The sequence below is a fragment of the Strongylocentrotus purpuratus genome, unplaced genomic scaffold (genome assembly GCF_000002235.5).
Source record: "Strongylocentrotus purpuratus isolate Spur 01 unplaced genomic scaffold, Spur_5.0 spur5_scaffold_2, whole genome shotgun sequence".
Taxonomy (NCBI): Eukaryota; Metazoa; Echinodermata; class Echinoidea; order Camarodonta; family Strongylocentrotidae; genus Strongylocentrotus; species Strongylocentrotus purpuratus.
This window is the reverse complement of record NW_022145605.1, coordinates 17,327,126-17,346,412: the sequence shown is the minus strand read 5'-3', so window position 1 is coordinate 17,346,412 and position 19,287 is coordinate 17,327,126. Positions and strand designations below refer to the sequence as shown.

General features: G+C 40.4%; 1 protein-coding gene across 1 annotated transcript in view; it reads right to left on the bottom strand.

Moving 5' to 3' along the window:
- The window catches only part of LOC574629 (tetratricopeptide repeat protein 28), a 42,558-nt gene that overhangs the window by 4,865 nt on the left and 18,406 nt on the right, over window positions 1–19,287 (bottom strand). Inside the window, exons 4-14 of the mRNA XM_030991841.1 lie at window positions 15,886–16,011; window positions 15,002–15,160; window positions 11,454–14,261; window positions 10,091–10,663; window positions 9,485–9,723; window positions 7,743–7,942; window positions 6,789–7,341; window positions 5,516–5,750; window positions 4,675–4,751; window positions 883–994; window positions 40–147 (exon numbers count right to left, since the gene is read on the bottom strand). Of these exons, the coding sequence (XP_030847701.1) occupies window positions 40–147; window positions 883–994; window positions 4,675–4,751; window positions 5,516–5,750; window positions 6,789–7,341; window positions 7,743–7,942; window positions 9,485–9,723; window positions 10,091–10,663; window positions 11,454–14,261; window positions 15,002–15,160; window positions 15,886–16,011 (5,190 nt within the window). The remainder of the gene's footprint in view (window positions 1–39; window positions 148–882; window positions 995–4,674; window positions 4,752–5,515; window positions 5,751–6,788; window positions 7,342–7,742; window positions 7,943–9,484; window positions 9,724–10,090; window positions 10,664–11,453; window positions 14,262–15,001; window positions 15,161–15,885; window positions 16,012–19,287) is intronic.

The window sequence follows — 19,287 nt, the reverse complement described above, 5'->3', positions numbered from 1 at the left end:
AAACAGCTTCCAAAGGATGATGAGTTGAGAGGTACTTACTGAAGATAGCCAGCAATCCCTGCAGGGTGTAATGGATGGATCTTCTGCTGACTTGTTTCCTTGTGATGAGAAGGACTTCCTCTGGTCCCATGTCTATCACATCGAACCCTGAAGATAAGGAAGAAAAGGAAAGAAGTTAAGTGGACAAGTCCAAGATAATTTTGAGGGGTCAATGACACAAAGTCGTAACTTCATTTTGGCCATTTTGAGAAAAAGTGGTTCATGTGTCACTGAGCACTTGGGCCTTAAGGAGTGTAGTCTATGTTTCACTAGCCATTGACTTCAATGGGGTGATGGGTGGAGTTAATTCTTTGTGTTTCCTGGAAAGCCCACATTTTTCTTTACATTTTGATATCAAATACTCATTTTGGCAAAATATGGAGTTACGTCTTTGAGTCACTGAACCCTCGATTTGTCCCATATCTTACCGATCATGCCTAAGATTTTTGTTTATCTGTTAATCGTACTGAGATGATAGCTCTAAAATAGTTTTGATCAAACAAAACACACAGAACAATGATCTTTCTGATGTAAATGTAGGTTCATAATACTGTAAAACTTGGAAACCTATCGAGCACCTTTTGACCAAATCCTTTGGACATGCCAGGATAAACATTCTGTGCCCTCATCGTTTGAAACCTCACAAAGAAAGATTAGTAATATTACTAATGGACTATATATCTCTTCACTTTCCTTCTGACATTAAAGAACAAATTGGTAAAAAATAAACCTCAAATCCTTTGAGTATCACCAATATATATTTGGTTAGGCTAGCTAGTCATTTATCGCAAGATAGAATTCGCTGACTTCCAAACCATATTCTAGTGTGTTCTAGTCTCTCACCTAATGAAGACAGAAGCTCATGACATCCAGGTGTCTGCCACAGCTTGACGTTGACTGGTAACTGCATGCCCCCCTCTCCATCCCTGCAGTACTTGGACTGCACATGCTGGAGCTATGGAGAGGAAGATATGAGAAAGGGTCACTATTACATTATTCACTCAGGAACATAAAGAGCAATAGCCAGGGCCTGAGGAAGGTTACAAGGGTATCAGGGTGATCTGACATTTAGCAACAATTGCTCCATGATTTACTTCATCACTATATATGGCTAAGGTGAGAGTTAGGATTGTAATCAGGTTTTAAATTAAAGGGATAGTTGAGTTTTGTTGCAGAGGGCACTACACAAAATAACTATTTTGTGAGATAATGAAAAACCGAGTGTCAAATTTGAAAGAATATAAAATTTAAATGACAAAATCATCTTTGTTTGATGAAAATCGGTTCAGAGATGGTTGAAATATCCATAAATATAACCATCTCTAATATTTGTGGTACCCCACAAATATTCTGTAATTTTTAACCAGCGGTTGAGCACGGTTAAAAAACGAGATAGGGCAGTACAGGTATATGTTTTACTCTAGCCAATGCCAATATTGGCTTTTTGTTGGCTTTTTCGTGTTGGTTATATAATGCGCACAACCAACCGGCCCGTGTATTGTTTTTATTAAATTGATTAATTAACAGTCACCATATTTTTTTGAAAGTGGAGCTGAATTGGTATGATCATATTCAATCTAAATTCACCTATTTTGGGGTCTAAAATACCTCCATGGCAATTTTAGGTTCTAAAAGGGCTTTAGAAATGTCATAAGTAAGAATAAGAGCAATAACCATGCACTCTGAAGGCATTTGCGGTCTTAAACAAGAACTCAACTATCCCTTTAAGGTTCAGGGATGGCATTAGGGATACAATTCTGAGAAGTCATTCTACCACACATTATGAAATGACCCTCTAGCAGCTATCTAATCAGACTTCTAACATGTTTCTTCACTACAGATTGAAACTCTAGACTGATAAGATAAAAGATGAGACAAATATTTTCTGTTTATTCCTGTACTGGACAAAAGTAGATACAGAGTTCATTCATTTTCCTCTATAAACTATTTCCATGTTTGATAAATCTGTCATCTGTCCATCTTGTCTATCTTTTATTTTGATGGTTCTTCTATGATTATAAACACATCAATATAATTTCCATGTATTCTTTTGAATTTGGATGAATAAAAAGAATTAAATTGAATTGAATTGTTTGCAAGCCATTGACTCTCTTTAAAAAGGACATAAAAATGTAGGTCTGCATAAAGCATCTTTCAATAAGCACAAAAAGAGAAATGTAATCTCAGCTCGTTTCACTACACAATTAAAAAAAAAAAATTTTAAATAAAAAACCCTGAAGAAGCAGATGAAGATAAGAGTTAGAGTTAGTATGCTCATTTATGAAAATAAACAGCAGAAGACTGACAAATTCCTTTGTACTGTGAGGGCAAGAAAGGTGCTACTAAAACCTAAGTGCCCGGTACAGATTTAATATCCTTCTGCCTCAAACCAATGGAATATAGCATTAATAATGATCATAAGCATTGTGAAAAAGTGTGCGGTAAGTGCATTCCAGTGCAATATATATGTTTTAATACTGTGGAGATAAGAAGCATTTGAAATTGATAGTGCAAGAATTATACAGAAAATAGATTGCATCCACATAAGAAATGGTCGGTTGTGCGTAAGATGGCCGTAAGGCCTGTAACAACTGTGTATTGTCAATGGCAGTGACGGCCTTGATGCGGGCAGTAGACAAATGATTCATTCTGTACAGGTGAGAGTTTTATCCAGTGCAGTAACACTGGAAATGCAAGACCGATGTGAAACACAATCTGCTTTGAAGGTGGTGCAACTTTGCATAAAGTGCAAAATTACGACCCCAGTCACATCGCTGAACATAGTCTATACAGATTCCACAACCCATCGAGTCTTGGCCATTTGGGATAATGTTTTTAAACAAGGGAAACGCTCTCGGCGGTCTCGCCTGCATAACGCAATTCAATATGATAAACCAGAACGTCAATGACGTAGCGCTCATCCGCATCTCGCAACAACAAATATCGTAAATTTTATGTGGTACACTTTTGAACTGGTCAAAAAATAAAAATTTGATGCCCTGGAAGGGACATAATTTCATTTCATTTGCATAAAGTACCATAAATAATCAATGGAGCAAAATCTCACAATTCTGAGTAGAAGTTTAGTGTTCCAAATTTAGCTCTACCAGATAAGGCAAACCAAATCAAAATCAGTCAAGAAATGAAGGAGAAGAAGCCTTTTTTGTGATTTCGAATAAATTTGCATAAATTAGCATAGATAATGAATTTCACGATTCTGTGTAGAAATTTTAAATCCCCCTCCTAGCCCTATCATATGAAACAATCAGAATCAAAATCGGTTGAAAAATAATGAAGAAGAAGCATTTGAACATTTCAATGGGATGTCAGTGAACTTGAACTTATGACGGTTTCGTGAGACGCTGCCCTGGGTTCTGGTGTCTGTCATGTTGGTGTGATTTGGGTGTTAAAGTTCATTACAGTGAATTCTTTCTAGGTGCTGTGTAAAATATGGGTGATTCTTTATCCCCCTATATGCAGGAATACACAAAGTGCATACTTTCTAGCTGCTTTTTTCATAAATGCAAGAATACACGAGGTTGTCCTTATTTATGAGCAAGATATGCAGATCATACGAAGTGCTTTGAGGGTTAGAGGGTGCGCTTTTATACACACAAAGCAAGCAGGTGCATTTAGATCACGACACACTCTCTACTACCATGTGTTTCTGCACGGTTCCAGGGGACTCTAGATAGCTAGGGATGTGTAAACTACTGGCTTCTAGCACGGGACTCCCTCCCTTCTGCTCGCGTCTCTTCTCCAACTCTACAAGCAACATGCCGAGCTGCTCGGGCGATGAGGGGCGGGGCAGGGCGGGGCAGGGCGGGGCGAGCAAGTGGGCACATGCATGAGGGTGGGGTGTGGGGAGAAATACATGGAGATACGATGGAGGTGAATGAATCCATGAAAATGGAATGAGGAAATGCATTTGACAGATTGAAATCATTAACAACAAAAAAAGAATCAAGGGATTTGAAAATGCAGATGAACATGGGAAAAAAATGATCAAATGGAATGTGTATAGAAATGGGTTCTTCTTCAATGATGTGATGCTATACCAGAGATAAATCATTTTACCATGAAAAGGGGATACCAGATATGGAAAACTAACATTAACTAAACCAATACATCTTTTCCCATGAGATGGTATGGAACAAAAATGGAATGCATTCATGCCATAAACAAAGAATCCACACTTCAGATGAACACATAAAACAATGATCCAAATGAAATCTGTATAAAAATGATTTATCTAGAAATGATGCATGACTATACTGATGATAAATACATTTAACATGAGTTTTTTGTTTTTTTGTTTAATACAAAATAAATAAATAAAGATGTGAATACATGACATGTAGCCCACAATTACCGTTTCCCATGTAATGATATGATGCGCATAAGTGTAAACATTTCACCTTAATTACAAGTCCAAATTCCACTGATTAAAGTTTAAATATGACATCACACTTCCCCCATGTTACTGACAGCATAGAAAAATTAACTGAGGACTGGAAAAGCAATTGATATATGGCTCTGAACAGATATGCTCTTCTAGTTGTCTGTTGACAATATGAGAATGCAAAATGATACAGCAAAGTGGCCAAGATAGGAAGAGAAAATATGAATTTTTACCATTTCAATGATTTCCAAAGCTGCCTCCGGGAACGGTAGAAGCTTGGATATAGCCAGGTTGGTTTGATTGGTGAGTCCTGGGAAAATATGAAAGAGGAGAAGGCTTTGCATAAATGTAAGTTATTGATAAAATTAGTGACAAAATCTTCCACTGACTTCCTAGTTCATATTGCGGTCATATGTATTTACTTGTTTCATATGAGGCACTGTTTATTGTAATTGCTCTAACAGAGAAAGCATGATGAACTTCTCAAACCACGTGCACGTTTGTACCCAGCAATATGGCTATGAAACATCCCTTATCACTCATTATAACTATACACATTCTCACCGTCGTCTCAAGATATTACAAACTTATTTTCTCCTAAAACCTATGATTGTTCTTGCCTAGGTAAACAAAGCGTTTTGAATTTCAGGTCATTCTAGAAACTGAAGTTTAAATATGGTCATGCAAATGCTGTATGGATTCAATAACCAAACTAAGCTAATGTAAAATAGTACTTTGACTTTGGTAGCACCCTCTTCAACATAAATAGAGTACTGAAGTTGTGACATCATGAAAATCTATTTTTAGAATTTCTCAATCTTTACTAGGAACTTAGTGTTATTTGCTCTTGTTCGCATTGTTATGAACCGGAGCAAAATAACACTGAGTTCCAATAGGAATTCTATTTATTCAGATGGTCATATCTCAGCCAATACTCAACATATTAAATTGATTTTCACAATTTGTATATTATTTTTGATGCTCTTTCGGAAAATGAAGTTAAAATTTAGAAATTCTAAAAAATATTTTTTTGATGACGTCACACTTCACCACTCTATTTCCTCAAGTACTTACCTAGCAATGCCTGGAGACTGGAGCTCGCCTGGAGGAGCCTGTCTCCCGGGTCCGACTGAGGGAAGAAGACGGAGGGCGGGATGGAGGAAGATATCTCCTCCTCGAATCTGAAGCCCACGGACTTGAGAAGCTCCTGCCACCCCCTGACCGGCCCCACCCTCTTGGTGATGCTCGGCTGGGTGGTGTACATGGGGTTGGTCTGACCGCGGTTGATCCGCTGCAGGGATTTCTCAATCTGGAAGCAGAGAAAGGGGAAATAAGATTGGTTATATGAGAACGGGGGGGGGGGGGGGGGGGGGGGGGTTTTCATAAAGCTGTTCGTAAGTTACGTATGACTTTACGAATGACTTGAATATGAAGAGCTAAATGGATACTCAAATCCTTTTAATTGCATAAGCTAAAGTTGAAATATGCAGATGTAGATTAACCTTATCGTTAATAACAAAACATTTTAATGCAAAGTGTATTTTTGGCTACAGTTTAATTGAGATTATGGGAAATACAGTCACATTTTGTTAATTTTTCAGGAAAAACTGTGGACATCCCATTTGGCTCTTCATATTCAAATCATTTGTAAAGTCATTCAAAACTTTACGCACAGCTTTATGAAATGCCCCCCGGCTGTGGTGGAATGCGAAGATGGGGAATGAAGAATAGGGAAATGGATAATGAAGATTGAAAATGAAAAATCTGGAGGAAGGACGCAAAAGAAAATAAGACAGAAAGAAATCTTGAGATAGAGACAGAAAGAGGATATACAAGTAGATGTACAGAGAGACTGAGATATAGGGTAGAAGAGATAGACCTGCATACAGAAAAGGGTAGAGGAAAGAAGGAAGGGAGGGGAGGGGGGAGAGACAGATAGGTTGCTGTCAATCAAGAGCAGTGATAACACAAACACGAGTAAACTGAGAAAGGGGAGAAGAAATTAATCACAGATAAAGAGGCAACTTAAAGGCATCGTTTACGAATGTCAAAATTTGATTTTGATTTCCAATCATAAATATCTTGATAATCAGACAGGCAATCGGCTTGTAAAAGTCATGGGCTTTCTGACTGACCTAAAAGTTTATAATTATCTTAGCAGCATGAGCCAAATCCAGGATTTTGTTACAGAATCTGAGACAAAGTTATCCAATCTCTTTAAAGCAAATGAATGAGAGTTCTGTCAAGTTTTTACAAAATGAAGAAATCAAAGTAAAGAGATTATAGGATTTGAAATATATAACTGAAATTATATATATATGGCTAAGTATTCAAAGTGATTACTAACCAGATGTAGCAGTACTCTCAGGGCATCTCTGCACTTGGAAGGCGTGGTCAGGACATCACCCAGGGCGTTACCAAACATGGCGCTCTTGTTGCTCAGCCTCGCATCACAGCCCACGAGAGCAAACCCCGCCCAGTTGGACGGATGCGCAAACTGCTTCACCTCCCGGACGCTCTTCATGGCCTCTGCCACAGCCACGCTGGCCTTGCTCCCGCCCAGGAGCTTATCGTAGAGGGCCCTGACGAAGACTTGAACCGCCGACTCTGGCATGGACCAGAGGGGGACCAAGACGCTCTGGGCCCCCGCCGCCAGGAACGAGCGGGCCAGGCCGATGACAGAGTCGGAGGTGATGCGGCCGCCGCCACCACGCCCCTCGTTGCCGTAGGGACTAAGGACCACAAGCTTGGCGGTGAGATGGAGATCCAGGATGTCAGCTGCTGTTAGGAGGAAGTCACTCAGCGAGGGGATGTCAGAGCGGGAGCCGTTGCGAGCGTGGGGCTCGGGACTGTTCATGTCGTTCAGGTCCAGCTGCTCAGGAGAGTTGGGACTATTGGCACTGAGGTGCAAAAAAGTAGAGAAAAGAAAGCGATCAGTTTTCCCTCCAGAAATATCAATTCCTGTCAAACCTGTGAGACAGTTTCCAGAATGCATTAAAACTTACCTCACATACTGATTCAGTATTTTATATAAAGTTTACATAGCCTTGTCAAGGGCTTGTCTGCTAAAGCATATCTAATATCTGTGAAAGAAATGGCATTCTTATGCAATCCGTTCTGACATTGAAAAGAGCCTAGAATCAAGGAAATATGCTGAAACCATGACCTCCCAAACTGCTACACTAGTAATGACGTAACATTCACTGCTTTGTTAATTCAGCTTGGTCAATCCATTTCCAAACAAGCAGATGTTAAGACAATAGAATGATAATTGTAGATGTAGTAGAAGTAGTAAATCTACCTTGTAAGATGGATTGGAGAGGCACTCAATATCGGGGTAGGATCTTTGGGTGATAGCACTAGAGCCGAAAGCTTCCAGGAAACATGAGTAGCAAAATGGAGGCACTCGGCACTCTCGATGGCATGAAGGACTCCCTCTTTGGTGGCCGAGGCACCAGTCAGTGGTTTGACCCCGAGAAGTTCTGATACAGTTGATGCCTCCTATTACGAGCAAGAGACAAAAAAAAAATTTTTATGGAAAATAAGATAACTTTTCTTTGGAATATTGTATTTCTAAGATATAATACATTTGGTTAATCAGCTCTCTAATTTTCGACTCAGAATTACTCTATTAAATCATATTTAATTATTTTTTTAACATTTAAACTTTATTTGTCACATCCTTCTGCTACTTATCGTATTAAATAAAGAAATACAGCAACTATGGAGATGAAATCTTTCATGGACACTTCATCCACTGATGGCTGCTTTATTATAATCAAACTTTCTGGTAACAATTATGGGTTTATGACAAACAAATTTAAAATATCATCAATGAATCATAATTCACAATACTTTTATATCTACTATGTAAAAAGTTTACGCTTTACACCAAAACATGCAAAAAAAAACAATTTTTAAAAGTTTTTGCATTGTTTTAAAACATTCATGAGAGTCCTGGGGTCGACCTTTGACCTTTGGATCTATTACCATGGCAACAGGTACATCACCCCCAACTCGAGCTGAAACTCGACCAGGATGTAGATGGAATGATGAATCATATTTCAAGATTTAACGACTCCCGTAGGAGCAATCGGCATAAATGTAACCAGTTTTATCTCAACTAAACAATATCCCTTGGTTGTAATAAGTCAATATGTGCGATTCCCGTAAGAGGCCTTTAGGCAAAGAAAATTTACAACCTGGCAAAGTTTTTAGCTACTTTTTTATTCCCTCTAACCCCTTGATAATTTGATTGTATTATTGAATTACAAACAAAACCATATTTATCTGGAATACATAAATTTACATGTATGGTTCTCTGGAGTGTAATTTTTCAATAATTATAAAGATGTGCTGGGAGAAAACAATTCTTTACAAGCAGGAAAATGCAATTCTTCACTTAAGATTTTCATCTCTTGATGTACAGTAGTAGCTAAATACCAATGAGATGTTTGAAATGAACAAAGCTGATTTTGGGTTACGTTGATTGAACTGTATTTTGAACAAACTGGCTTGAGTTATAATGATTGTTATCAGTTTGTCAGTAGATTGGTAGTCTGGATTAGCAAAATTCAGTCCAAGTTTGAATTGGAGTAATTTCATTTTTCTCCACTACTACAACTCAATCTTAATCTCAGTACCAACAATAGTGTAAAGGACTGTATTAGGTATACAAAATGAGGTTCCAAATCTTTTAATGTGAACATTTGAGAAGAAACAGGTTGTAAGTTTTTCTTTTAACTACTGTGGTTTAAAAAAATAATATCATCATCGTTGAATGTCTATTATTATCATGCTGCGGGTTTGAACATTGTTTTAGTTTTAATTGCAGGTATTATTCACATATTTGCGCCAAATTCTGTTCATACCATCTTTCATGAATAAAAAAAATCATACAAATTAATTCATTATAAAACCAATTGATTTAATGAGAAGGTTGAGTTCTGGGGAGAGGTGAAGACTAATTTGTGATCGTTATCATTGTTATTACGCAAGTGTGGAAGATGAGTTTAATTGAATTCCCATAGATCATTGACTGACCTGTTCTGAGCCAGCCATCCCGCTCCAACCCCACTTGTCGATGACGCTGGTAGGAAGCTTAGGGTTGGCCACCACCAGGGCAGGCTGCATGCCACTGCTGGTCGGAGATCGCTGCTCCCAGTACATGTTAAGGTTCAGCGCACGAAGAGAGGGGACCATCCGAACATTGAAGCGCTCGTGGAAGGATTCGGTGGAGGAGCCTCCCTTGAGGATGGAGAAAGGCACTAAGTACAGGTCTCCTGATGAAGAGAAAATGACAAAGGAAATCGCTATAGGATTTAAACAAATATGGTTTAATTACACAACTTCATAGATATAACTGCACAGAGTCTTAATTTTGAAATAAAGGACATTACTAAGATTATGATGAAAAAGCACAAGAGGTGTTGACAAATTGAACTCCATCTTGGCTGCGACCATCACACGATGGTGATAATGACATGAGGTATTCAGTTTCACTTTAGGTAGTCTAACAGATTTCAAAAACCTGGATTGTTGTGAAAGGAATGTTTCATTAAAGCATTTTGGATAAGGACAAGAGAGATATTGTTAGAGATATCCAATGGTTTTTTAAATAAAAGATATATATTTCCAACCAATACTAACCTTCTAGCACCAACACAAGATCTGTTCTTGGCGTATCAGGTCCATTGGGTTGTGGCAGGGCATCTTCTAATGGTGCAATCAAGACATCATACAGCGCCCTCAACGGAGGCTTGCCAGACCACGACTTGTGCCTCAGAAGCTTGTTGGCTGCTTCTCGTCTGGCGATGCTCCCGTTGAGGCTTCCTAACCCACCACTCAGCTGACTTGCCAGGCTGGCAATGCTACGGGATGAACTGTTGATGATGTTATTGCGGTTGGTGAGACGCAGGAAGCCGCTCCGGTCCGAGTCCAGCTTGGCGGATAGCTCTTCCAAGTGCTGCTGCAGGAGATCGTCAGCCTCCGACTCCGTCTCGCTGGTGATGTCCCCGTTGTAATGGATGTGGGTGTCCACCCCCAGGGCTTCCCGGGCATGACTGATGTACTGCTCCAGGAGTGCGGTGCAGGAGTAGGAGATGCCGTTGGTCAGGTTCAGGGAAGGCAGGGAGGTGGTGGAGGACGCTGTGGAGGATTGGTCATCAGCCTTGGTGTCCTTGTCAATGTGGGCTAAGTCACAATCATGGAACTTGACAATACCTACAATGTAAACATTATCAAAATGAATTATATTTTCAGTTTGAGAATTTTCTAATCTGTTCTAGAATATTTATGTTAATGATTTATTCATTAGAGGAAAGGACCGAGGAGCAACTTCAACTGATTTAAGAAAACACATGGATGTTCCTATTATATATACAAATATAAGCATAATGTTACATTTAGAGATAAGCCGAATATCCTGCTTTTAAAGGAGGGAAATTATGGAATAATATTGACAACTCAATCAAACATGTGACCTTAGTTCTTTTAAGTCGAAATTCAAGTTGCGTCTTCTTGCCACATATATATGACTTCCTATGATGCATACAATTAACATATAAATTTTGTTGTTCTGTTTTATTATTGTGTTTTAGTTTGTAATGTCCTGTATACGTCTTGCATTTTGTTTTATTGTGAATTTTAATGTTTTGTATTTTCCACATTTGTCATTTATGTTATGGGTACACCCACTTCTCTCAAGCCATCGGCTTTATCGGGTGTTAAACGATCCAGTACAATTCTCAATGTATATATATTGTATGTGATTTTTTATGAAATAATAAATTGAAATTGAAAATTGAATTGAACCGATTGGATATGACTTTTTAGTGAAACAAACATTTTCCACAGACTCAATTCCCACATATCACTGGTTTTGTATTAAATGGGTTAAGCACTTCAATCCAAGACTAGTATAAAGCTGAAATCCTAATTGTATTTTCGAATTTGAAGAGATTAGCTATTTCAAACCCCAAAGAAATTCCAAAAGGGAAAGAAATGGTCTCACCATCCGATGGATTCATCAGCCAGCTATACAGATGACCGTCAGCAATAGAGAAATAGAGGATGTGAGCATTCTGCCTGCTGACAAGGTCTTGTATCTGATCATTGGTAATGAGAGTCGTGTCCATAGATGCCGTCTCATTTCCAGTCTGACGTTCCATCAGCAGGTCCACAAAAGCTCTTGTCCGTCCACGCTCTGCGACTGCCAAAGCTTCATCCGCGCGATCAAGGGCCACTAGGACACGCTGAAGGGCTTGATAGGATGCGGACTGAGCATCAAAGAGTGAGATCTTGTACTCTCCGCTTCCATGGGCGTCTCTTCGGATCTCCTCGAAGATCTCTGCAGCGCGGTAGAGCTCATGTTGTGCATCCTCCAGCTTGGAGATAGACCAGAGGGCGAGACCGAGTCGGTGCCGGATCTTGGCCTCGTCCTCCCTGCGACCGAGTTGGTTTGCAATCTGCAGTCCCTGCTTGAAGTAGGTGACACTTTGGGTGTGGTTACCCAGGGCATGGTGTACCCTACCTAAGCTGGCATAGGCCAAGGTCTTCGCTACTCTATCATTGACCTGGGCGGCTATACTGAGATGTTGTTCTTGATAGACAATTGCTTTCTGGTAGTTCCCCAGTGATTCATGGGTCACTCCTAAGTTTCCAAAGGCCCTACCCTGACAAGAAAGGTTATTGGTTTCCTCTGCAATCTTCAAGTCATCCTCATGAAACTCAAGAGCCTTCTCAAACTCTCCCATTTGCTGATACACACCACCTAGTCCACAAGCAGCATCTGCTTGCCCTGCTTTATCATTTGCTTCAAGTGTTATCCTCATTTGATTTTCAAGACAAGATACCGCTTGTTCAAAGTTACCCATGAGACTATGTAAACAACCAAGCTCACCATAAGCTGATGCTTTGGCTGTTGCAGAGTTTGTTTCATGTGCTAAAAGTAGACGTTTCTCATAACAGAAAGAGGCTTGTTGCAGGTTTCCCAGTGAGCGATGGACGTTCCCTAGACCATGGTAAGCTTTGTCCTGCTCTTCTAGATTCCTTATACTTTGTGCTATAAGTAGGTACTGTTCATAACACTTTATTGCTTCCTCAAGATCATTCAGTGCTTCATAGCACTCTGCAAGGTTTGCAAAAGCACTTGCACGATTTTGTAGCACCACATTGCCTCCTACTTGTTCAAGAGCTCCAAGTTGTTCCTCAAAATAGCCTAGAGCATCTTCAAAGAGGTTCATGTTCATTTTGGTAATACCAAGATTGCCATAGGCTTGTGCCTGAATGGGTCCATCATTAAGCTCGCGTGCTCTCTCCAGTTGTTCCTCATAGCATTTAAAAGCATCAAGGAATTTTCCTAGGGAGGTATGTACAGCACCTAAGTGGCTATGAGCCTTGCATTCTCCTTTAAGATCATTGAGCTCTTGATACAACTGCAATTCTTGTGTGTGGTGTGCCAGTGCTTTGTCATAATGTTTCAGTTTTCTCTGAGCAGCACCGAGCGCACCAAACGCAGTTGCTTCCAGCGCCTTGTTGCTGACCACTTTCGCGAGTTGTAACTGTTGCTCATAGAACCTCACTGCACCTTCTGTATCCTTTTTGGCCATGAAGATGTCCCCAAGGTTTCCCAAAGCCCTAAACTTGCCAGGAGCATTCTTGACCTGCTGTGTGATCGTCAAGAAGCACTTCTGGCAGTCTTCGGCCCTCTCAAAGTTACCTAACGTCCTGTAAGCCAAACCCAGATTGCAATAGGCCCTTCCCATCCAAACTTTGTCTTTCTGATCCCTGGCAAGCAAGAGATCTTTCTCATAGTATTGAACAGCAGCCTTATAGTTCCCTAAGGAGTAGAGAGCATATCCTAGATTATGGTATGCTTTGCCTTGTCCTTCGAGATCTTTGACCTCCTTCGCTAATGCAAGGTATCGCTCATAGAATGGAATCGCTTGTTGGAACTCCCCTCTAGAACTGTGATAGTTACCAAGGTTGCTCAATGCTCTTGCCTCACTGGCTTTGTCCTTCAATTCACCCGCTATTGACAAATGGCTCTGATAATGCTCCATGGCTTTATCCTTGATGTTCATCGCCTGATAGGCAACAGCGAGATTACCATGGGTGCATGCTTCTGCACCCCTATCGTTAACCTCGCGCGAGATGGTCAGCTCCTGCTTGTGGTACTTGATAGCTTGTTCATGCTGGTTCAAGGCACTGTACGCATTGCCCATGTTACCGTACGCACGTCCCATGCTAGCACGGTCGTTCATCTCCGTGGCTATGTTCATATGTGCTTTGTGCCACTTCAGCGCGGTCTCGTATTGTCCCTGCTGCTGATACACGATCCCCAGGTTAGAACACGCCCTCGCTTCCGTGACCTTGTCTTTGGTGCTGAGTGATATATTGAGTTGCTGTTCATGGCACTGCTTACCCGTGTTCAGATCCCCCGAACACCTGGCAGCGTGGCCAAGTCCTGCATAGGCTCTCGCCTCCATTGCACGATTTTCCTGTCCCTTCGCGATCGTCAGCACCTCACTGTGGTAATGCGATGCCTTTTCAAAGTTCCGCTGATAATGGTAAGCGCTTCCTAAATTACTGTAGGCCCGGGCCTCTTCGGTTCTATTCTCTAGCTGTTTGGCGATGTCCAGGTGCTTTTTGTGGCACTCCAGTGCCTTGTCAAAGTCTCCAAGTGCGAGTTGGACGGCGCCAACGTTGCCAATCTCCCGAGCTTCAAACTGCTTGTCGTTGAGTTGTCGTGCCAGAGTGACACACTGCTTGTGTGTTGTGAGTGCATTGGGGAAGTCTCCAATTGCTGAGTATACGTGACCTGCATAAAAAGAGAAACGATGAGGTGACCACAAGTGATTTCATCATATGTTTTCTAATCATAAAACCACTGATTTGTATTGGGATAAGAATAGCACAATTCTAGTGAGGATTTGGAGGAGAAGTGAAATGCATACATAGCAAATTAACCCTATTGCAGATGGAGCTCACATTGAATTCGCAGCTGATCAGTGTCGGACATAATCAAACATATTTGTCATCTTGAAACTGGTGCAGGCAAAAGAATATATATTTATATAAGTACTTTGGCGAAGGAAAACATTTGTTTTACTCTGCTTTACAATGATGATGATGAAACAATAAGTACCTTAAACCTTTAAGCTATTGATGTGCAAGTTTGCCCTACTTTTTAAATATAGTCCAACTAGTTTCAATTTGCCAGGCAATCATACAAATTTCGAAGTGTGGAGGGGAGGGGAACCGGAGAGGAGAGAAGAGAAGAGAAGGAAAAGGAGGAGAAGACAAAAAGAAAAGAACAAGAAAAGAGAAGAGAAGAGATGAGAGAAGAGAAGAGAAGAGAAGAGAAGAGAAGAGAAGAGAAGAGAAGAGAAGAGAAGAGAAGAGAAGAGAAGAGAAGAGAAGAGAAGAGAAGAGAAGAGAAGAGAAGAGAAGAGAAGAGAATAAGAAGAGAAGAGAAGAGAAGAAGAGGAGAGAAGAAAGAATGAGGAGGGAATAACAGAAGACAAGAAAAGAGAAGGAGAACAAAGAGAGAACACTTACCTAAACTACTGAGTGCTGATGCTGCTACGTTCCGGTCTTTCTGTTTCATAGCTAGGTAGAGTTGGAAGTGATGGTGAGTTAAGGCTTCTTTGTAGTTGCCCTGGGAGAAGTACGCTGCTCCCAGGTTTCCATGGGCCCTACATTCACCCACATGGTCACCTGGAGGGGAGAAAGGAAGCAGCAAAATTATGATACTGTCATGCATGTTGAGAAGGGTTTCAAATAATCTTAAGCATATCAGAAACCCTCTGGTATATGTAACTCTCACATGTCACTTTATAATCTTGAATGTAGACTTTGCATTACTTTCATCAACACTTTCTGAGCCAAAAATGTACATCTTGACCAAGAATTCAAAGCATCTAAGGAAGGCTGTTTTGTCTTCAGAAACAGATAGGTGCAGTACTGTAAAGCTTGTTCCTGTGAAAACATTTCTTCCTAACATACTAACAAAACAGAGATAAAGATTTTTTATTAAATTTGGCTATAATTTGGACTTGAAGAGAATTTACTATTGCTATGACTTCTATTAGTGACGAAAGGGTTGAACTGCCTCATGTAGACCAGGGGCCCGTTTCACAAATCCTTTTCCTTGAAAAATTACAAAAGTCACTGAAAAATCTGCTGATAACCAATCAGAAGCAAGGATTTCAGTACCTTATAAAAAAAACTATCATTTGTCACTGATGACAAGTTTTGTGAAATGAGGCCCAGGATATTCTATAGAACAAGAAAGACTCATATCTTGACCAAGATAGTTGAGACAAACCAGTTTTCAAACAGTATCAATATAAATCTTTTCTTTACCAGAGAAAGACCATCCCCCCCCCCCCCCATCTCCATGATGCCCTTCTCACTACATGAATCAATCGAGGTGAACTTACTGAGTGATTTTGCGACTGACAGGTCTTGGTGCATGTATGAGATAGCCTTCTCCGTGTTTCCGAGGCCCCAGTGCGCACTGCTCAACGCCGAGAAGACAGAGCCTCGTAGCTTCAGACTACTTGAACCTGAAAGTGAGGAAAGAAGTTGACAAAGAATTTATAGAAATGTGTGGTGGTAATTGCATCCAAAATATTTGTAGTTACATTTTGATTTGCACAGGCGTATATATGTATATATTCAAACTCAGTGATATTCTATTTCATTACTTCTTCTTTGAAGGTAAACTGGCCCACTTGATCTAAAATGACAGGAAAAGATGCTATATAAAGAAATTAATTAATTGATCATTCATCAAAATATAGTGATATTTGTTCTGTTCCAAGCTTATTTCGATACGGTCTCCTGATGTTGATTATACCTCTCTTGCTATCCACATCTTTTTCTACTTCTTTATCCCCTTTCCTCTTCCTCCCAATCTTCCTCTTGAAATCTCTTCCCACCCCCCCCCCCCCCCCCCCTCTCTCTCTCTCATTCTCTCCCCTTCTCTGTCTCTCTGTCTCTCTGTCTCTCTGTCTCTCTCTCCCTCTTTCTTTCTATCTATCTCTGGCTCTCTCTCTCTCTCTCAGAGTCTCTTTCTGTCCCCCAACTACTCTCAACTACACTTATAACCACACCCCTCCATCCTCTCTCTTTCTCTCTCATTCTCTCCCCTTGCTCTCTCTCTCTCTCTCTCTCTCTCTCTCTCTCCCTCTTTCTTTTTATCTTTCTCTCTCTCTCAGTTTCTCTCTGCCCCCTTCAACTACACTATAATCACACCCCTCCATCCTCCCAACTTCTCCCTCGTCTTCCAAACACCCTCAACACCCTTGTCGGTCCCATCCACTCCTTCCTCCCTACCCTTCAAAGGTCTCTCCTCCACCCTAGAACCCTCATCTTCAAGCCTAAAGCTCATTAGTCACCAATACTTCAATCTCCAAAGTAGAGCATCAAGTACAAAGGGGAGACACAGCTGCTAGCTTCAATGGTGTTCCAAGTATTTTTGTATGTTAAGAGCCGTTTCTAAGCCGTATACTGTTCATGATAATACATGATAATAGACAGTACAATGAACTCTACAACTTTAAGCCCAATGCTGTACACATTTTGAATATTCACCTCGTTAAAAAAAGTACTCTTGAGCTTTTCCAACTTTGCAACCTATGACAAGAGCCATTTCTGGAATACGTTTAGTCCATAAAGTTACTCAAGTGTTATTCAGCTGTGCTCCCCATTTTTACACCTTCCAACTTTTATTTCAAAGACCTACATCTATACAGTGTCAATCCAAATATAGCTCCAGTCATAAATAAACACAACAGGATAAGAATATATAGACTAAAGGCAGCTGGCTTTTGTAGATTCAGTTGTGAAAATTTCATAACTTTCCGATGCAGCCTAATTTTCATTGCCCCCCCCCCCCCCCTTTACAGCTCCAACGGTGCTCGATATTTCTGTCTCCTGTTAGGATTTCACTTTCACTCATTATCCCCATGCATCTAGTGTGTGATGGTATGATTGGGCAGTAGTGTATGAGTTAATCTCAACCGTTAATCAGCACAGCTTGAAGTATGAATGCTTGCGCAGCATAGAGCTTTGATGCTCACCGCTAGCCCTCAGCCATATGATCACTTATGACAAATTAATTAGCACGGGGCCAAGCTTTCATCTGAATTCACTTCACGGCCTGATTACGCCTCTACAACACTACGGGATTAGCTTCTAAACAACGTATGTAAATAAATATACAAGGGTGAGGAAAGCTCATTTTTATCTTTCTTTGGGAATTCAGACCAAGACTATCTATGCCTTTCTTTCCTTTCTGCTTCTATGTATATTTACCTAATTTTTTTATTTATTTCTTCTTCCTCTCAATCCTCTCCCTTTTCCAGTCCTCCGAGATCTAACACGATCTTCTCATACTAATTGACTTCAATCCCCAGTGATCTTACTTCTATTTATACTTTCCAAGTTACCTTCATTTTTATTTATTTCTTCTTTCTCTAAGTCCTCTCCCTTTCCAAGCCCTCCAAGATCTCACACATTCTCCTCATACTAATTTACCTCAATTCCCAGTGATCGTACTTCTATTTATACTTTCCAACTTACATTCATTTTCATTTATTTCTTTAGATCTCAAGCTGGTGCTCTAATGGTACTCCTCAAGTTTTCAACCTTAAAAAAAAAACCCTTTTTCTTTACTAACTAACTACCTTTGTTCATTTGATTTTACAACAGAAAATCAGAGGCAAAAATGCTCATAATTATAATCCCCCCTTTTCTCTTTATTTCCCAGTCAATTCTAGATCTTCTACTTATGGAACTTATGATGCTCAATACTTCAGAACAGCCTTAATTAATTGAATGTGATATATTCTCAATATTTCAGGGAAGCCTTTATTTATTGAATGTGATATTTTCTCAACTTATGTACTTTCTTACGACTCATCAACCCATCTGACAAGATTGAATTATGGGCATTAGATTGTACAAAATGAGTCTTTGGCACGCAAGACTGAAAGAGCGAGAGCAGTCTAATGAGGTGGACTAGATGATGGATGGTTTGTGTGATGGATAAACTTCTCAGGGATACAAGGTTTAAGATACTGAAATAGAAAGCTAGATCCAGAAAGAGAGACAGAGAGAAAGACAGACAGACAGACAGACAGAGAGAGAGAGACAGACAGAGAGAGAGACAAACAGACAGACAGAGACAAACAGACAGACAGATGGGCAGGGAGACAGAGAGAATCGGAGAGAAACAAGGAAAAAAGAAATAGAAGAGGCGATTGAAAGAGGGAGAGAGATACAAAACAGTGGAGAGGAAGACTAGGAAAGAGACACAGAGAGACACAGAGAGATGTAGAGGGACAAGAAGTGGGAACTAAATACAAGCAATATGAAGAAGAGGAAGAAAGAGTGGGAGATGGGAGGGAACAAGAGGGGAGAGAACAAGAGGGGAGAGAAATGCAGAAAATGAGATGCAGAAATAGATACAAGAGAAAGAGAATGAGAGAAATGAGGTGAGAAAGAGAGACAGACAGAGACAGGACAACCCCCCCCCCCCCCCTGTGAAAAACAGCACTTGTGTTGGTACGGATGCCCCATCCGACAAGCGGTAAATACAACAACAAAATAAAGAGAGAGAGAGAAAGAGAGAAACTAATAGAGAAAGAGAGGGAGAGGCAGACAGATGCAGAGACAGAGAGAGAGATAGGTGGATGTACGCAGGAAAAGACGATGACGAAAGGCCACTCTCTCCAGTTTATCCGAGCAAGTTCACATGCACTGTCCTTCGGTGAAGTCCTATTTGCATGGATGGACCCTGTCTGTCTAGCTGGGTGTGAAAGCAAAGGCTTATAGGT